We start from the raw sequence: 17,627 nt of genomic DNA, 5'->3' as shown, positions 1-17,627 counted from the left end.
TGACGTGGCTTATTGAAATGTGGTTTTTATTTTTTATCTTTTTACGCCAGTTTTATGCACATACTACGTATACCAAACTTTTTCCATTTAACTTTTGCACAGCTAGTATTCTTGAAAAGTCGCTGACTTCCTAAAGCTAATGGAAAAGATGCTGTTTCGATTGGATTAACACAGTATTGTCATATTTGTTTGCATTGTCCACCACCTGTTTTTGTGTAGGTTGATCCCTTTTTGTTGTCTATCATATGCAATTTTGTCCAAATACCATTAATGTCAGGTTCCACCTAATCACAATACAAATTGTTCTGTTTTTCAGGTGCTGTGGTTTTTCCATGGCTTTTCAGAAAATCAGCAGGAAAGCCACAAGTCTGCTGTGCATTCCTGCATCCATTCTGCTATGTACCGTTCTGCAGCAATAAATACGTGAGCACTGAAGCTAATCGTCGTAGCATCTTTTATCAGTTACTGCCCACAGAATGTGAAAATTGGGCAGTTCAGCCGAAGACTACATTTTACTTACATTTGACGTCTAAATGACGGTTTGCTGTGAAACACTCAGGCCGTCATATTGACGGGCCATTAGTATTTCATATTGACAAGGACACGTCAAAATGACATAATGAAAAAACGTCAGCCCGTCATTTTGACGACAAATTTGTATTTCAGGATGACAAGTAAGACGTCAAAATGACTAAAAACGCCATCATTTGGTATTGACGACCACCCGTCAATTTGAAAGCCAACCGCTTGGAAATAGAGCTGCCAGAACTTTTCCGTCATTTTGACCAAATTTTTTTTTACAGTGTAGCAAAACTTAGCAAAACCGGAAGAAGCTAGGTCGACCCTCCAGCTACGCTGTTTCTCCAGCCTTGCACAAATTGTGCAAACTGCACCATTTTTTGTCTTTTTTGTATTTTGTTTTTTAAATTACCTTCGAACAAATATCTCTATTTATGCTATTATAACAATTAAATATTTTACTTCCGCGAAATATGCATTTTTGGGCAAATGCGGGTCCGTTACACGGTCTGGGCTGTGTCGGTACTCGGCAACGCATGCTACGCGTTAAAAGTTAGGGAGAGGGAGACGACCCGTGGACGCTTAATCTGAAACCGCGTTCGCAGGCTGCGTCATCATTATCGGTAACTAGCAGGTCATCATTACGAATTCCTTTATTCATTATATTCTCCCGAACTAACAAGGTAAACGTAAAGCCTCAAACAAACAATATTCGGCAGGGCTGAGCGCGAGCAACAGAGCGGTGGGGAAGGGTCTAACTACTAAGACGTGCTCCGCATACGGATGATGGCACGGCCTTCGCACTTCGCCCTGCGTATCAGAGGGTGTGGTCGTTGACAAAACCGAGAGACGACAAAGAAAATGGATCCCAATGCGTGGAACCAAACCAGTAGGCCGCATTGGGCGCCCAATGGGTTCTTTTTAGGCGATTATCTGGCACGTGGAAGTCATCATACCGGCTGCAAGAAGGCGTGCGAGTAGTGCTTATAGGATTAAGACATTGGTTAGAGCACACCGAGCAGTGCTGAACTGTGGAGAGTTTCTTTGCGCCAAACAAAACAACAAATCGCTCAAAGGCCTATGCGCGGGGCTATGTGCAGTTAAGGACACAGGTGCCGCTTTGCAAGATCTACGTATACTTGGAAAGTCGATACAATAAGTTCACATTTAATCCCTGAGCTTGAAAAAGGCACGTGCCCGTTGAGAAGGCGTTACAGAGCAGGGAAAAGATGCCGAAATGGTGACCTCACTCAAGTTCGGTGAACGAGACTAGAATATCATTATAATAGAAATCGAGGTGTCTTCTGTGGTTCCTAATTTGTCCGCGTGCGCGCAAGCAGAGAGATAGAGGAAGAGAAATAGAGAGACGTACGCTTTCCGTGCCGCTTGACGATCTTGACGCAGCATCCCTGGCACTCGCGCAGCGTGGGCCGGTTCTCCTCGCTGTGGTTGAACGGGTCCCGGCAACGAGGCTCCTGCTCCGAGTTGCAGTCGTAGCACTGGATGCGCGAGTCTGCGAGGACGCGCATACGATAGACACGTGTGTGAGTCACCCTTACAAATTCACAGAATGCCCCTTCGTGGCGCGTTAAATGGGGCTCCCCCATAGCTGTGTCTACTCGATTTCTCAGTGTAGACATTGAATTTCGTCTCATTTCTCACCCAGCGCACACGAACAGTGGGCATCGAACACCTTAGATCCGACGCATTTCAAACCATACCAAAGGGCACTCCGCAGGGGTAGGTAGTATCCCCACTACTCTTCAACGTCATCATGAGAGACTTATTGCCCCTACTAAAAGCCATCTAAAATCTACGCCACGCTATATACACGGACGACCTAACGCTCTGGGTCTCCACTGGACCTCCGAGCGACCAGCAGGACGCACTTCAAGCAGCCATTCAGGTCACCCAACCATACCTGCAAGCCCGAAGACTCGAGTGTGCCCCGAAAAATCTGCCCTTTTAACCCTGGGCAAAAGAACACATAAGAAATCCCACCCAGTCCAGATCCCATACCAGATGCAGAACTTACCATTAATGAGCAACCCGGCCGTCCCCAATGCACCACACCTACGCATCCCAGGCCTCACAATACAAAAGATGGCTCAGGCACCTAGACTATCCTTCCCTTCCAACGGACTCTCAACCAACTCATGCACCTCATCCACAGAGTCTCCAATCAGCGATTTGGGCTACAAAAAACTGACACCCTGCGCGTCATTCACGCCCTCCTCATTAGCCGGTTTACGTACGGGACACCGTTATTGGCCCTAAAACCCGCGAAGAAAAACTAAACATCACCATACGCCAAGCCTACAAGGCCGCCCTTGCGCTACCTCCAAAGACAGCAACTAGAAAACGTCTACAGCTCGGTGTCTATAATACGTGGGAGGAACTGGAAGAAGCTCATCGCATCTCCCAATTCACGCGACTCAAGCTCACGCCAGCCGGCAGGCTACACTTACCCGGCTCGGCTACAGGCCTCCACCAAAATGCGAACAGAGGAAGCGCATCCTGTTCGAATGGGGCGGCTGCAAAATTGCAACTTTTTTTTTCGAGGCCCACGTTACCCACACACGAAACGACAATTCAGTCAGCATGGCGTCGATTGACGATTACCTAAGTCATGGATCGTTACCTTTCCGCGTGTGCATCATTTTATAGAAACAAGTCTTTACCTTCGCACTTTTATGAATTTTGTGTTTTATTGTTTTCTGTATTTCCTAGGGTATATATTCAGCTGCGGTGAAATGAAGCCTTTGTTACCCGCCGCGGTGGCTCAGTGGGTAAGGCAATGCGCTGCTGAGCACGAGGTCGCGGGTTCTATTCCCGGCCGCGGCGGCAGCTTTTCTGATGGAGGCGTAAAGCAAAAATGCCCGTGTGTGCGAGATTTCGGCGCACGTTAAAGATCCCCAGGTGGTCAAAATTAATCCGTAGCCCTCCACTACGGCGCGCCTCATCGCCTGCGTTGCGTCGGCGCGTTAAACCCTACAATCAATCAACGAAGCCTTTGTTGTTAGTAAGCGCCCACTCTCGTCTCGCCTTTTCTTTGTCCCGTCTTAGCGCTGTTATCGAACCTTAAGTATGTACCAACAAGCCCGCATTAAAGGGACCCTAAAACACTTTTGATAAGCGCTCTCACTCTTTCCTTCGCGTCTGGAAGCAAACTACAGTTATCGCCAGCACGGAGCGGCACTGCGTGATTTGCTCGTCGCACCAGATACTGCTTTATTTTTGTGGCTTTATTTTTAAAGTTGCTATCGAAAAGCGTTCATTGCTGCAACTGAAGGAAGACCGGCCAACAGCCGCTACATGGCCTCAGTGACGTAATTCGGACCGTCGAAGAACGTCAAGACTGGGAAAGAGAGAAAAATCTTTTGAGCGAGTTTACAAGTTATCTGACTGGCATAGAGCCGTAATTTTTGGCTGATGTACTTGCGACCCCCTAATCTAAGTACTGGATGTGTTGGGTGTCTACGTTCTGCAAGCATTTAAGATTTCAAAAAAAGTTGAAAAAAGTTGAGCGGGGTCCCTTTAACACCGTTTGTAAGCTCCCGTCTTCCTGAATGACGTTGGGCGTCGTTCTGGCACCATTTTTTATTCCCCTGCTTCCGTATTATTGTTCCCCATTTTCTGAGCTCAGCATCTGTTCCACCAGTTCGCCTTTCACCGACGCTTTCACGCACCGCCCCATGGCTACCCCGAACACCACTAGGGTCATCCAGTTTCAGTTTGACGCAGCGCAGAAGACCGAAGCCATTCCGGCAGCATTCTGTTAAAAACAAAGTTTCTAGAAACAGGATTCTCAGCAGTTTCAATGCGGCTTCATCCTCTTCACGCTAATTAGTGGGCAAATATTATTCAGAAAGATAATTGGCAAACTTGAGGTAATTAACATGTCAGCACGATAAGTGCTTTCCCAAACGTGCTCCGCAACCCCCCGAGCTTTTTAAAAATGCGTTTCGTAGTTCTGCGCTTTCTTTCAAGCAACCTCTTTGTAGCAAGGAGGAGGAGGAGGAATAAACTTTATTTAGGCGAGCCTTTTGTAGTAACAAAAAAAAAATGCTCGCAGTCTTGGCCGAAGCAGCCTGTAAAGGTCAGCCATTTTTCGTGGCTGAAACGTTGGTCGTTTTGTTTTTTTCCCCCTAAAACGGGGAAATTATTATACCCCTAAGAATTTCTGCGTATTCAGTAGTCGTTTTAATTGCTCACAAGAAACTTTATCCAAAGTGTCATTTTCCCCCAAGAAGACGCTTTCTGCTAGTGCGGGAAGGAACCATGGCGTAGAATACCACCCTCGCTGATGTGTACGTTCCCGGCTCGAAAACGTTTAAAACTTCTTCTTTCTTATTTTGCATTTTGAAGAGAAAGATACGAAAAATACTTCCCGTATATTTCGCCTTTTCTTCTTCTTCTTCTTTTTTTAATCCTGTTGTATGCGTTCTGCACTCCCGTGTTTATTTTTCGCCGGCGTAAAGTCCTCTCGGGCTCGTGCGCAGATATGTGTTTATTTTTCGTTTCTCAAAAAGAAGCTTGAAGAACGAACAGTAGACTACAAAAAAGCACGAGGAACAAAGCCAGACGCACCGCCCTGAAATATTTCTCGCTCAACGTAGATGTGGTCGTGACGCAAACGGAGTGCGTCGTCGTCGCCGCTGCTGCAAAGAAACGCGGCGGCCTTTCGTAACGGATCAACAAAGACCGGGCGTCTATCACTTCACTCGAGGCGGAGAGCCTCGTCGACGTGACGTCGTCAAGGAGAGTGGGCCACGCCTAAGCGTTCTTCTGGAGGGCAGGTGTGAACACTCTCACACAAAGAACAACGCGTTTATAGCAACGTACGCACACCACTGCAACTTCATTCGAACCTCACCTAACGTTTCTCACAACGAGCAAGATTTAAACGAGTGCACACTTAAGAAAATTTTTCGTACCGCTGTTCTTTGTTCAAGCAATGCGCACGAATGTACTAATCGCCGTGACACGGGAAAATTCGCCCACGAGCTTTAAATATTTTTGTCGCGACAGCCACGGCGGCGTAGTTTCGTTTTTCGATACCTAAAGCCGCGAACTAGGTGTGACATCAACACTTTCGGGATAGCTTCAAACGTCGATGGTCACGTGACACTTCTCTAACCAATCCTTTCTAGGTCAGATGAACGCCTCCGCGTGGCGTTTTTTTTTTCTTCTGTATTCTCTCGCAAAATATTTGGTGATGTTTACGCAGCAGCTTATTTAGGTAGCAGCATATTTACGTAGCAGCACTTGTGCCATAAGCCATTGAGAACAGCAAGTCGCCTACCGTTCATCCGACCAGAATTGCACTGTTCGGTAGACGGCTTTCTATCCACGGGGCGTTATTCTAGCTCGGTCGCTTCCTAAGCGTCACAACACTTTTAAGCACGTCGCAACAACACTTCGCCCAGTAAACCGCGCCACCCACGGCGACATCAGAAAGTCATTTTCGACCACATAATGTGATGCATTCTTGGCTACAACATAAACATGTGTTCGTCCGCACGCACACACATGGTTCGTCACGAAGTCACCCACCGTTAATTTTCTTCCGATCGATATATACCGTCCGAGGTGGCGAAGTGACTGCCAGAGTTTGGTCAATTTGCTGCGCAAGATTCTTATGAATCCCACCTATAACCACCATAACACGTGCAGTAGATTCTCACTGTAGCGAAATGGCTTTGTTCAAAATATCGCTTAATTCGAAGTGCTTTACTTTCCCCAGTACAGTGCCTAGAGAGCATATCATACCCGGTTTTAACAAAGTATCGCTTATAACGAAGACAGTTTTCTGTTTCGATGACTTAATTACAATGAGGGTTGCTGCACGTTCATTAGGAGGATGATTATATCGCAGTCATCACATTTTGTGTTCTGACTTAAAGAGAAAGTGAATTAGAACATTTCTTCTTGTCTTTTACTAACTACCTGAAAGTATGTTAACACACACACAAAACGCGTAACGTGCTTCACGATGCCAGCCTCAATATAGTTCAGCACTTTCAAACCTGCTTTGTTTCGTCGGTTGCACCCATTAGCTTACTCGCAGGAACAGTTGCGCGGGAAGACGCCAGCGAGATGTGTTTGCTGCCACGGGCCCTTGCTTCATTCCCGCCCCACGCCCGTCCGTCCTTATGTATACACCGCATAACAGCTGCAACTCCTCCGCGCCCCCATTGTGTGGTCCGGCGCTCCATTCGAGACGTTACACACCGGACCACGACTACTGCCTCGCGTGCCACGCGAAAGAAAAGAAGGGCGAGGAAAGAGAGAAGAAGAAGGAGGAGGAGGAGGAGGAGGAGGGAAGAAATCGACGACACTCACTCAGGCACTCTTCTTCGGCCAGGGCGTAAGTAAACGTCGCGAAAAGCGAAGCTGAAACGGAAAGAGACACAGGTCAACAACAGCGTCCTCCCCAAGGGAGTCATCGACGAAAACGCGGGGCGGGTGGAGAAAGGAACGGGGAGAGAGAAAAGTGAGAGAGGGAGAGGAAAAGAGATCGCGGTGTTAGCAGAGCGAGAAACACCGAGCGTGTTTCGATCACTCTGCAGGGAAAAAAAAAAAAAAACTACCTGGATTATTTTTTTAAACTCAACCGGGTTAAATTGAAACTAAAAAAGAAATTATGGGAAGCGAGGGCAAGTTACGTACATAGGACGACACTCAAGCTCCTCGCACGCGCCTCCTTGAGAACCCTAGTTAATTGCAAATTCTTCGTCATAATCTGGGCTTATATTGATTAAAACTCGACGGAATAGGAACAGCGCGGTGACATCATATCCGAACAAGGGGAATGAAAGTTTTTAAAAACGGTTACGGTACAATTATTAATTAATGAGATGGAACGTAATGAACATCACTGCGGAACAACAACCGATCAAATACGTTTGTTATTCATTAACGCGTTTGACGCGCCGACGCTACACAAGCGATGACGCGCGCCGCAGTGGATGGCTCAGGATTAATTTTCAACTCCTGGGGATTTTTAACTTGCGCCGAAATATCGAACACACGGGTGTTTTTGCTTTTCGCCTTCAGCAAAAAAGCGGCCACCACTGCCGGGGATCAAACCCGCGCCCTTGGGTTCAGCAGAACAAGGCCTTAGCCACTGAGCCACCGCGACGGGTCAAATACGTTTGTAACTTTGTTCGAATTCCGCATATTAAATTGGTTGACTCATAACTCGCCTAATCCCCTCTATTGATCAATGGGAGCTGGTGTTAGTGACTCTGACCCCAGGGTCCAAAAAGCCCAGGCGGTACGTTGTGCCGAAGTCGCTGCTGGACTGCACTCAGTGGTCCCCCCCACCCCCCGTCCCTAAATGGCATACTGCAAGTTAAGTATACTCGCCCTCATCCTCAGACGTGCGGCAATTAAGGCGTTCCAGCTTCTTTATTGCGTGCTTCGCTACTACTGAGGACATTGCAAAAATCACTCTGGGATCAGAAAGCTAAGCTTACAATTTCAGAAAAAAAAAAAGAAAAAAAAAAGCTTTCTCGATAAGCGGAAGCGCCGCAGGCGTGCAAGACCGACGGAAGAAAGTGCACATCTCACCACGGATAACTACTACAATGAACGACAGGTGGCGCGCCTGCGGGCGCGTGTCGCCATCTGTCGGCTGCCACAGCGTGCAGCAGCAGCAGCAGGAATCCCGGTGTCGACGTCATCCCGCATGTGAAGCCAATCTGGGCTGCGGAAGCGAGCGGCCAATCGGGCGGCCGCCCAAAATAGGCTACCGCAGCGCGTGCGTGTACGGGGCATTAATTTCTGCCCGACATGATTACGCTCCGACGCGTGGGAGCCTGGGGGACGTCAGGAGCACCTGTCCGCAGCGGCCGCTATAACGCGCCGATCGGGACACGCCTTGGGACGCCCTGTCTGGCGCCGGGAAGATGCCTCGCCGCCGACCGCTTCCTTCAACGCCCCGCTGTGTGCGTACGCTAGGAAAATATTAATGAAGGCCGGCTCTGAAGCAAACCGAAACTGTCCGCACAAACATTCGACGAGCAGTTATGGGTAGGTACGTAGGGAAAACGTTCACTGGGCAGGGAATGAAAAACATAAAAACAATAAAATGTAGACGGTCTCCTCAGCTGAGAAGACCTCAGTGATGGTTTAAAACAACAACAGCAACAACAACAACAACAACAACAACAACAACAACAATAATAATAATAATAATAATAATAATCTCGGTACTGTTACTCAGACGATTCCAAGGAAAATACATAACTAAAACAAAAACAACAATCTAGAAGTCGCTAACCCAAAGCTTGTGAGCTCCCTCGTGTGTGCCTATGTGTATACCGAACTGTCATGTACATTTTTCTTGTCTTTTTTTCTCTCTCTCCTTTGTCACGGCTTAAAAACTACTACAGCTGATGAAAACCCAGAAGTTTTATACGTTGTAGATACCACACCTAAAAGCAGTATGCCATTAGGGCAGAAAAAAACTGTTTAGGTGCATACAAACTCGTATCGCTGGTGCTCGCGCCTAAATTAACGCGAAGGCCCTTTCAACTTACACGCGCGCTGCGCGTTGCAAAAAAAAAAAAAAAAATTGCAATTCGGCTTTGCGCAGGCCGTGACCTACGCTTGGATCAGTTAATTAACGCACCGATCAGCGTCGCGCCGGCGGGCCTTGCCAACATTCAGTCACAAAAAGCGATCCCCCCCTTCGCGCTCTCCGCCCGCCACGGCAAAGGCAGCCCCGCCCCGATTAACAAGCTCGGCGCACTGCATGATAGATGTGAGGGACGTTAACACTTTATAACTCCATTATACAACTGGCTAAAACTTGAAATGCGTCAGAAAGGGCAGTGCGAGGGAGCCAATGGTTGCGACGGAAAGGCATGGACGATTTCGCGGGGCTTGTTGTATCTGCGCGGTGTTCGTTCGGATCTACCTTGAAAATTTAAACGAACCAGGCCACGTGCAGAGGAGACTATTGATGAAGCACGGCGACTAATGGATAGGGAACGGTGACTATTGCGAGCCGTTTGATTGTATGCCCCGGGACACGCAGTAGCTTGCATGTTTGCAACGCTTCTGTCCGGCTGCTTTTGATGTTTCCTTTAACAGCGAGTCTGTTTAGCAAATCATTAGAGTTTCGTGTCCGCAGTTAAAAATACCAAGAAAATGCCGAGCGCACGTGAGCGCGTGGCTCGCGGCGATTGCCCGGCAGTTTAAAAAAGTAAGGAAATGCCGAGTGTGTATGTTGTTGTTGTTAAATCTTTTATTCAAAAAGGGAAGGCCGGAGGCCTTGGGGGGGAGTTGGGAGGGGAGGATTTATGGTTGAAGGGGGCTCGTATGAGTTCGTGGTCTTCGGGAGGCGGCATCAGTTTTCCACAGGACAATTGTTCAGCATTGAATGGTCCATTCACTGGTGTAGGCCATCGCTATATAACTCGCGCTAGACCGCTCTTAGTGGCGAACCGTATTATAAGGTTAAGGGTGTGTTCATCTAATGTGAGGGGATCGCCTCGCGGCGAGCGCCTAGCGTCCCCGGTGCACTTTTATCAAGCAATGCATACCCACTTAGTTAAAGTGGCCGAGATTGGCCAAAAAGAAGAAAAAAAAATCCAGTGTTCGCCGTAATCGCGGCAGCACTTGCTCGGAACGAGAAAGACAGTCCATAGCGTATGCCTTCAATGCGATGTAGAGTGATTATCACTTCCAAAGAAATGAAGAAAGCTCACCTTTATAGCAACAATTACGGAGTAAAGGTCTATGCGGCCGCGAAAAAGAATCAAATCGGCTGCAATCGTGAACTTAAACCGTCATGATGGTCGTGAAGGTTGCGTACAGCTTCGCGACCCTGAAGTCATACGCGTTAGTGTGAGCTTCCTTCGTTTTTTTTTTTTTTTTTTTAAGAGCGTGTGTGTTGCGATATAATCACCTATTCACATTTTTGGTCGGTAACCAAGATGTCATGCAGTACTCAAGTAGTAAGTTTTTTTTACCTTGTTTATTCGATCATGCACTAAGTTCGCAGCCTTTCGTTGATTCATCTCATTGTGGACGTGCTGCGTTTGCTTTACGCAGACATTCAGTGCTATATTTGTGACTTCCACATGACGCCACCGCTATACTTGTGGTGTCGGCTACATATAGAAAACAAAAGAATCGGCAGAATGAGATACCTGAAAGCAGTGTGTGTATTTCAAGCTTCAGAGTCGCCATTGAGCTAAAGCCATTGAGCAAAAGGAAAACCCGATAAAAGAAAAAGAAGAGAGATGACTGACTGAGCGACAGCTTGTGTTTGGTGAGAGGGATGGGGGAAGGGGGGAGTTGGAGAACGCATTGCGCGTTCACTGATAAGGAGGTAATGGGGCAGAAGAAGATAAATCGTGGAGGGAGGAACAAAAGATAAACGGGTGCAGATTGGAAGAGGAGAAGTGGGCTAAAAATGAAAGCGTGGGTATGGGCTTGCGTATACGTACAGTTGCGTTTGAACGCAGTCATTTGAACAGCTAGGCAAGGGCAGCGAGGCGAAAGGGACAAACCGCGCGACGAGACGCCGAAGATGAAAACAGACGCAAGTGCCCCGGCTCGCTTCATTTAGCCAATCGGTTTATAAAAACTGAGGACGGACGCCAATCTATAACGCGCCGTGGGAAAAGAAAAAAAAAGAAGAAAAACAGCCAAACACTTTTCGACAAGTAGAAGAGAGACGATCGAGAGCCTCTTCGGTGTGTAGGACACGCACAGAACACTGCAGGCGCCTCGCCCGAGTCTCGTCTATTTCCAGAGTTGGGCTGTCTTCTCTGATCGCGTGGACAGCCAGTGAGCCGAAGTTCGCGCCTTTTCGGACAAACGCAACGCGAAAAAAAAAAAAAAAAAAAAGAAAACGACAAGAAAAGACTAATCTCACTCGAAGTAAGCTCTCAGACTTTTTTTAAAAGTCGAAATACCGAAAGTAGCTCGAGGGGTGAGGTTCGTGTTTACTACACACGTGAACACCACGACACTGCCGAGGGAGCGAGGCGGTGGCGATCCGGCGTGGGGAGCGCGGCAGCCGGGGGGCCCCCCTCTTCTGTCGCAGTGAGAGCACGTGACTGAGTGCAGAGCAGTCGATGCCGCCGGCTCCTAGCGGGGCCCGTCCTCGCCGAACGGAGCCGCGGCCGCCGGAGGAAAAGAAGCGAGCGCCGAAGATGCGCGAACTAGACCGGCGTGGAGAGGGAGAGGGCCCGCATAGCAGCGTCTTCCACAAAACAACAATGCTCCTTCTCAGCTGCCACCGCGGAGGGGGCGAGGAGGAACGCTCCAGAGGCGATAACCGGCCACGATATTTCCCGTTCGCGGCCCGGACGAAAAGGGTGAAACGTAAAATAAAGTTGTACCACACCGAGCATCGCGACGCCGCTTCTCGACTGATTTCATTCCGACACTTCGACGCCCGTGCTTTTAGTTGAAAACTTTCGGCAGTGCGTTCGCGCTGTGGGAAAAGATACACCCTGACGAACGTTTACGTTTTTTTTTTTTTTTTTTTGAACTACAAAAAAAAAAAAAAAAAAAGTGGCCTGTTTTATTGTGTCAGTCTGGATACGCGCATTTTTAGAATTTTTTTTGTGATGTTCGCGGCTATCAATATTAACTCTGTAGAAACGTGCGTGCGGTGGTGCGTTTATGTCTAGAACGAGGCGCATGGTTTTTATCGCAGGTTCACGTCACTACGAATTCCAATCTCTTATCTTCTCATGTACGCCTGAAACTATGCATGAATGTACACTACGCCTAAAACCTCATTTCTGTAGCCCGTTTGCCGTGAAACCTAATAGCGCCGAACAAAATTTGCCAGGAATCGTAGTTCCGCATAATCATCTTTTTTTTTTTTTCTGGATTTCACGACTTGCGGCATCGTATACGAGCGAGATGTTACCTTCGGGCCATGTTCAGCGTTCGAGAGACGTCGGTTTTGCGGGATCATATACTTCGGCAAGAAACGGAGATGAGATGCATCGCAAATTGCACTTTGACGTCAGTCACAGGGCCCGGTTGCGTCACTCATTCAAGCAGCGAGGAAAGCTTGCTCAACGCGGAAGTGAACTTCCGCGGGCGCTAAGCGGAATGGGGCAAACTTTTAAAATCTCGAAATGCGGGCAGGCAAATTGCGCTAGCGTCCAACAAAAAAGAGAAAGTATATCCCCACTTTTTTTCTTGTCCTGTGAGAACGTCTGAACAAGCGACAGAAAGCGAAGTTACCAGAAAGCACGCACACACATTCCCTTGAACGTAACTTTTCCTGCATGTTAATGCAAGGAGGACAAACGGCGATGGACCCAAAAACTGGCGGAAGGACTGGGCAGTGACGTTACTGCCGGATTACGGTTGATCAAGACGTTTCAACAACGCTTGTTCGCTACGGACCCAGACATCAAACAGGCAGACAGAACGACACGGTGAATTACCCCACATCTAGGTTACGTTAAAACTTTTTGCGGTCCCCTACAAGGAGAAACGTCCCCTACAAGGAGAAAAAAGGGCTAGCTCCACACGTCCGCAGGCAGGCCCGATAAATATGCGCTACGAGGACGTTACCGGGGAAATTGCAGATGAGTGCGCGCGGCGCCGATGATAACAGCCATTGAGTGAATGACACTAACCGCGTGACCTTGTTCTGCGACGCACGAATCTCAAGCCACCGGACAAACCGCTCTCGACGATCGAGCGAAGCAGTGCTCCGCTGAAGGAGGTTAAACGAAGAAGGGTACGTGTATCACACAGGCCGCTCGACACGTACGACCCGCCTTGAGCCCGCCAGGAGGTCGTGACAAAGACAAATTTGCCGCCCTTCGGCTCTGTTTGCGGCCAACGAAGCGCGCGAACCACCCCTGCCCTGGTGCCTGTAACGGACGCCTTGTTTGCTTCCGACAACGTCGCCTCGGGCACGCTACTACGAGGGAAGCGAATGCTGAGTAACGAAGACTCCGTGCTCGATCAGGTCAGCTACAGCGATAGCTCCCCACGCGCCGCATTTTGTATACAGAGACAAGATAGCGATTTCCCTATTCTTTATGGATCAAGTGTCGGCATTGCGTGCCTCTTCGTTACGTGAAATGTGTACGCACAGAAACGGACGTGATTCGAGGGCTAGAATCAAAATGCATGAAACAGGAACAAGCGCCTCGGTGAAATCACTGCTATAGAATCTTCCAGCTTCGGTATCCCGCAAGGTTGCTCGCTTTCTCCCCTGCTCTTTCTTATTAAAAGCGCAGGTACGTCTCTGCTTGAAGGATAATAAAATACGACGATATGCAGATGTGTGACGGACACTGCCAATCGAGTCTTGTCAAGGTGAATAGCGCCACAACTGCCGCTCGGTTTTCGCTCGAAGCGTCGCCCACAGCCAACGTAACCCGTGGACACACGTTTCCGCTGATACCTAGGTTCGGTCCACTCGTAGTGCGCACAGGGATCGCGAGGTGAAAATACGCCCTTCTCACACCCCGACACGGCACGGGTAAGGCGCTTTCTCGTATGCGGGGAGCAGCGCGCGCTGCGCTGTCTCCGCATCGAGAGCAGCCGCAGCGTCGTCGCGGGGATGGTGGCCCTGTGCAGCAAGGCGGGGGAGAAGGGGTTCTGACCTGCGGCCCAGGTAATCCATGCGGGTGATGCGATGCGCCTGGGGCGCGATGCCATCCGCCGCCGTGATGCAGCTGGCCGGGGGGCTCGGGCCCTGGGCTCGCCGGAAGGGCTGCCTCGGGATCGGGCGGCCGCCGGCCTTGGCGCTGCTGCTGCTGCTGCTGCTTCGCCCCTGTGCCTCAGAGAAGGACGTCACGTGACCTACCCCCACCGCCACGACCGCAGCGACGTCAGGCGCCGGTTCCCGACAGCGCCGGCATCGCCAGAGTCGCAGCGTTTGGATAGACGCTGGCGTGCGAACGGCACTGAAAGTGTCAGGATTGGCGCTTGATTCGCGCGGCATTCGGAAAACTGGATGTGTTTTACGAATGCGTGGAACAGCTTTTCTCGACGACAGATGACCAACAAAAGGCTTGTAGGTTTTCTACAATGGCGCTTACTTCAAATTACAGTTATTGAACTGCAGCGGCAAAAGGAAATTTTCCATCGATAGGAACAACAATAATAAACATCAAATCTGAATAGAACTAGCGCGGAAACCAACCGCACATTCAATGCGAGCTCAAAATAAACTTAAATATAGAATTATTCGGGCGAGTCTACCATTCTACAACAGCAATAACACTTCTCCTTTGTCGCTACGGTTGTGTAACAGAACCAACTTTACGTTGCTGCACTAAAGAACTTGTTTTTCCGGTATAAAAAGTTATTTTTCCTAATGCAAGTTTTAAAGAGGAGTTGTGTTGGATTTCGCTAAGCGTGTGGTGCGCGGCGGAAGCTCGCCGTGCTAAAGCCAACTTTATGAGAAGTCTTAATTTAAAGCGATGTTAACAATGTCCGCTCTGCAAAAGTACACTTAAGACGCGCGATAAATCACCCTTTCTAAACCTGCAATAGCCCTTCACCTTTTGCGTAAAAGGCATGTAACACGAACAACTTTATGGAGCTACCCTAAGAATGAATGATGAATGAATTTCTTGTTATCTAAGTTAGAAGGGAAAGTCCATCAGCAGGCGTAGTTTATCTCATCTAAGGGTGGACACCGGAACGCCTGCTGGTCTGGGTGTGAGGGAGGTGGGGATAAAAGATAGGCAGGTAAGGGAGAAGAAAAAGTGGGAGAGGAAGCAATAAGAGTTGATTCAGATTTTCGGGTTAAAAGTTGTTTCACAGCGAAAGTAGCTGTGCGTGTGGTGTGCAACGGGAATGCACCGTGGCAAAGCAAACTTTATCACAGGAGCAGTTGAATGTTACAGAAATTTCGTTCTTGTGTGAAGGGTTCGCGAGCCTGACCCCGCCAGACGAAGTGACACCGACACGCAAGAAACAAAAACCTGGGGAGGGTGCCTCAATTCACGCGCGTCCCCCGTACACGAAGGCGCCGGCACCGAGGCGCCAACTGTCGGCGCTCATTAGCGTCATGATGCGCTACTTCGCTTCGCCTCTTCTAGACGGCGCGCACCAACTGAATCAGACATAGGGAAAGACATAAGGCGCGTTCGCAGCGTATGCTAACGTCTCGGTTCCTAGCGCAGCGGCAAGAGCGCCACGTACCTCCCGTTGCGGCCAGAGAGTCGTGGGATCGAAACTGGGCGCCGCCGCGTCCATGCCACCTTTTCTGGCGACGTCACTTCCGTGACGGATATCACGTCTTCAAAATCTTTGTGTAGCCGGCCATAAAAAAGTTTTGTGTTAACAATGTTAGCATTGTTCGCTGTGCAGAAGTACAATAATACACGAGATAAATCCCCTCTGCTAAAACGGCAATAGCACTTCACCTTTAGCGTAAAAGATATGCAACAGAAACAACTTTACGGTGCTACACTAAGAATGAATGATGAATGAATTTGTTGTTATCTAAGTTAGAAGGGAAAGTCCATCAGCAGTAGCTTGTCTCAGCTAAGGGTGGACACCGGAACGCCTGCTGGTATGGGTGTGTGGGGGATGGGGATAAAAGATAGGCAGGTAAGGGATATGGAAAAAGTGGGAGGGGAAGCAAAAAGAGTTGATTCAGATTTTCGGGTTAAAAAGTTGTTTCACAGCGACAGCTGGATTTCGCTGTGCGTGTGGTGTGCAGCGGAAATGCACCGTGGCAAAGCAAACTTTATGTAAGTTAGAATCATTACATTAAAACAATGTTAGCAATGTTCGCTGTGCAGAAGTACAATAATACACGAGATAAATCCCCTCTGCTAAAACGGCAATAGCACTTCACCTTTAGCGTAAAAGATATGCAACAGAAACAACTTTACGGTGCTACACTAAGAATGAATGATGAATGAATTTCTTGTTATCTAAGTTAGAAGGAAAAGTCCATCAGCAGTAGCTTGTCTCAGCTAAGGGTGGACACCGGAACGCCTGCTGGTATGGGTGTGTGGGGGATGGGGATAAAAGATAGGCAGGTAAGGGATATGGAAAAAGTGGGAGGGGAAGCAAAAAGAGTTGATTCAGATTTTCGGGTTAAAAAGTTGTTTCACAGCGACAGCTGGATTTCGCTATGCGTGTGGTGTGCAGCGGAAATGCACCGTGGCAAAGCAAACTTTATGTAAGTTAGAATCATTACATTAAAACAATGTTAGCAATGTTCGCTGTGCAGAAGTACAATAATACACGAGATAAATCCCCTCTGCTAAAACGGCAATAGCACTTCACCTTTAGCGTAAAAGATATGCAACAGAAACAACTTTATAATGCTACACTAAGAATGAATGATGAATGAATTTGTTGTTATCTAAGTTAGAAGGGAAAGTCCATCAGCAGTAGCTTGTCTCAGCTAAGGGTGGACACCGGAACGCCTGCTGGTATGGGTGTGTGGGGGATGGGGATAAAAGATAGGCAGGTAAGGGAGAGGGAAAAAGTGGAAGAGGAAGCAAAAAGAGTTGATTCAGATTTTCGGGTTAAAAAGTTGTTTCACAGCGACAGCTGGATTTCGCTGTGCGTGTGGTGTGCAGCGGAAATGCACCGTGGCAAAGCAAACTTTATGTAAGTTAGAATCATTACATTAAAACAATGTTAGCAATGTTCGCTGTGCAGAAGTACAATAATACACGAGATAAATCCCCTCTGCTAAAACGGCAATAGCACTTCACCTTTAGCGTAAAAGATATGCAACAGAAACAACTTTACGGTGCTACACTAAGAATGAATGATGAATGAATTTCTTGTTATCTAAGAAGGGAAAGTCCATCAGCAGTAGCTTGTCTCAGCTAAGGGTGGACACCGGAACGCCTGCTGGTATGGGTGTGTGGGGGATGGGGATAAAAGATAGGCAGGTAAGGGAGAGGGAAAAAGTGGAAGAGGAAGCAAAAAGAGTTGATTCAGATTTTCGGGTTAAAAAAAAAGTTCCGTTTCACCACAGCAAACAAAACCCTGTGTTTGATTTTGCTATACGTGTGGTTGGCAGTGAGAATTAACTTTAGCAAAACAATTTATGTGAATTCTAACTTTAAAATAAATTCAGTGCACTTTCACTCTGTGAAGAAGAATGACCAGAGAAGCTGGGCGCC

General features: G+C 48.2%; 1 protein-coding gene across 2 annotated transcripts in view; it reads right to left on the bottom strand.

Annotated features, from left to right (window-relative positions):
- Positions 1-14,320, bottom strand: part of Qvr (glycosylphosphatidylinositol-anchored protein quiver) — a 44,184-nt gene extending 29,864 nt beyond the window's left edge. Inside the window, exons 1-3 of one of the 2 annotated variants that reach the window (XM_077706937.1) lie at positions 14,127-14,319; positions 6,865-6,915; positions 1,892-2,032 (exon numbers count right to left, since the gene is read on the bottom strand). In XM_077706937.1, the coding sequence (XP_077563063.1) occupies positions 1,892-2,032; positions 6,865-6,915; positions 14,127-14,181 (247 nt within the window). In that variant the 5' untranslated portion in view covers positions 14,182-14,319. Of the gene's footprint in view, positions 1-1,891; positions 2,033-6,864; positions 6,916-14,126 lie in introns of both variants that reach the window. The other variant, XM_077706938.1, reaches the window with a different exon arrangement.
- Between the last annotated feature and the right edge of the window lie 3,307 nt (positions 14,321-17,627).

The sequence above is a fragment of the Haemaphysalis longicornis genome, unplaced genomic scaffold (genome assembly GCF_048455015.1).
Source record: "Haemaphysalis longicornis isolate Haplotype H1 unplaced genomic scaffold, Haemaphysalis longicornis Haplotype H1 scaffold_4, whole genome shotgun sequence".
NCBI classification, from domain to species: Eukaryota; Metazoa; Arthropoda; class Arachnida; order Ixodida; family Ixodidae; genus Haemaphysalis; species Haemaphysalis longicornis.
The sequence above is the reverse complement of the archived record's forward strand: the minus strand, read 5'-3'. Positions and strand labels throughout refer to the sequence as shown.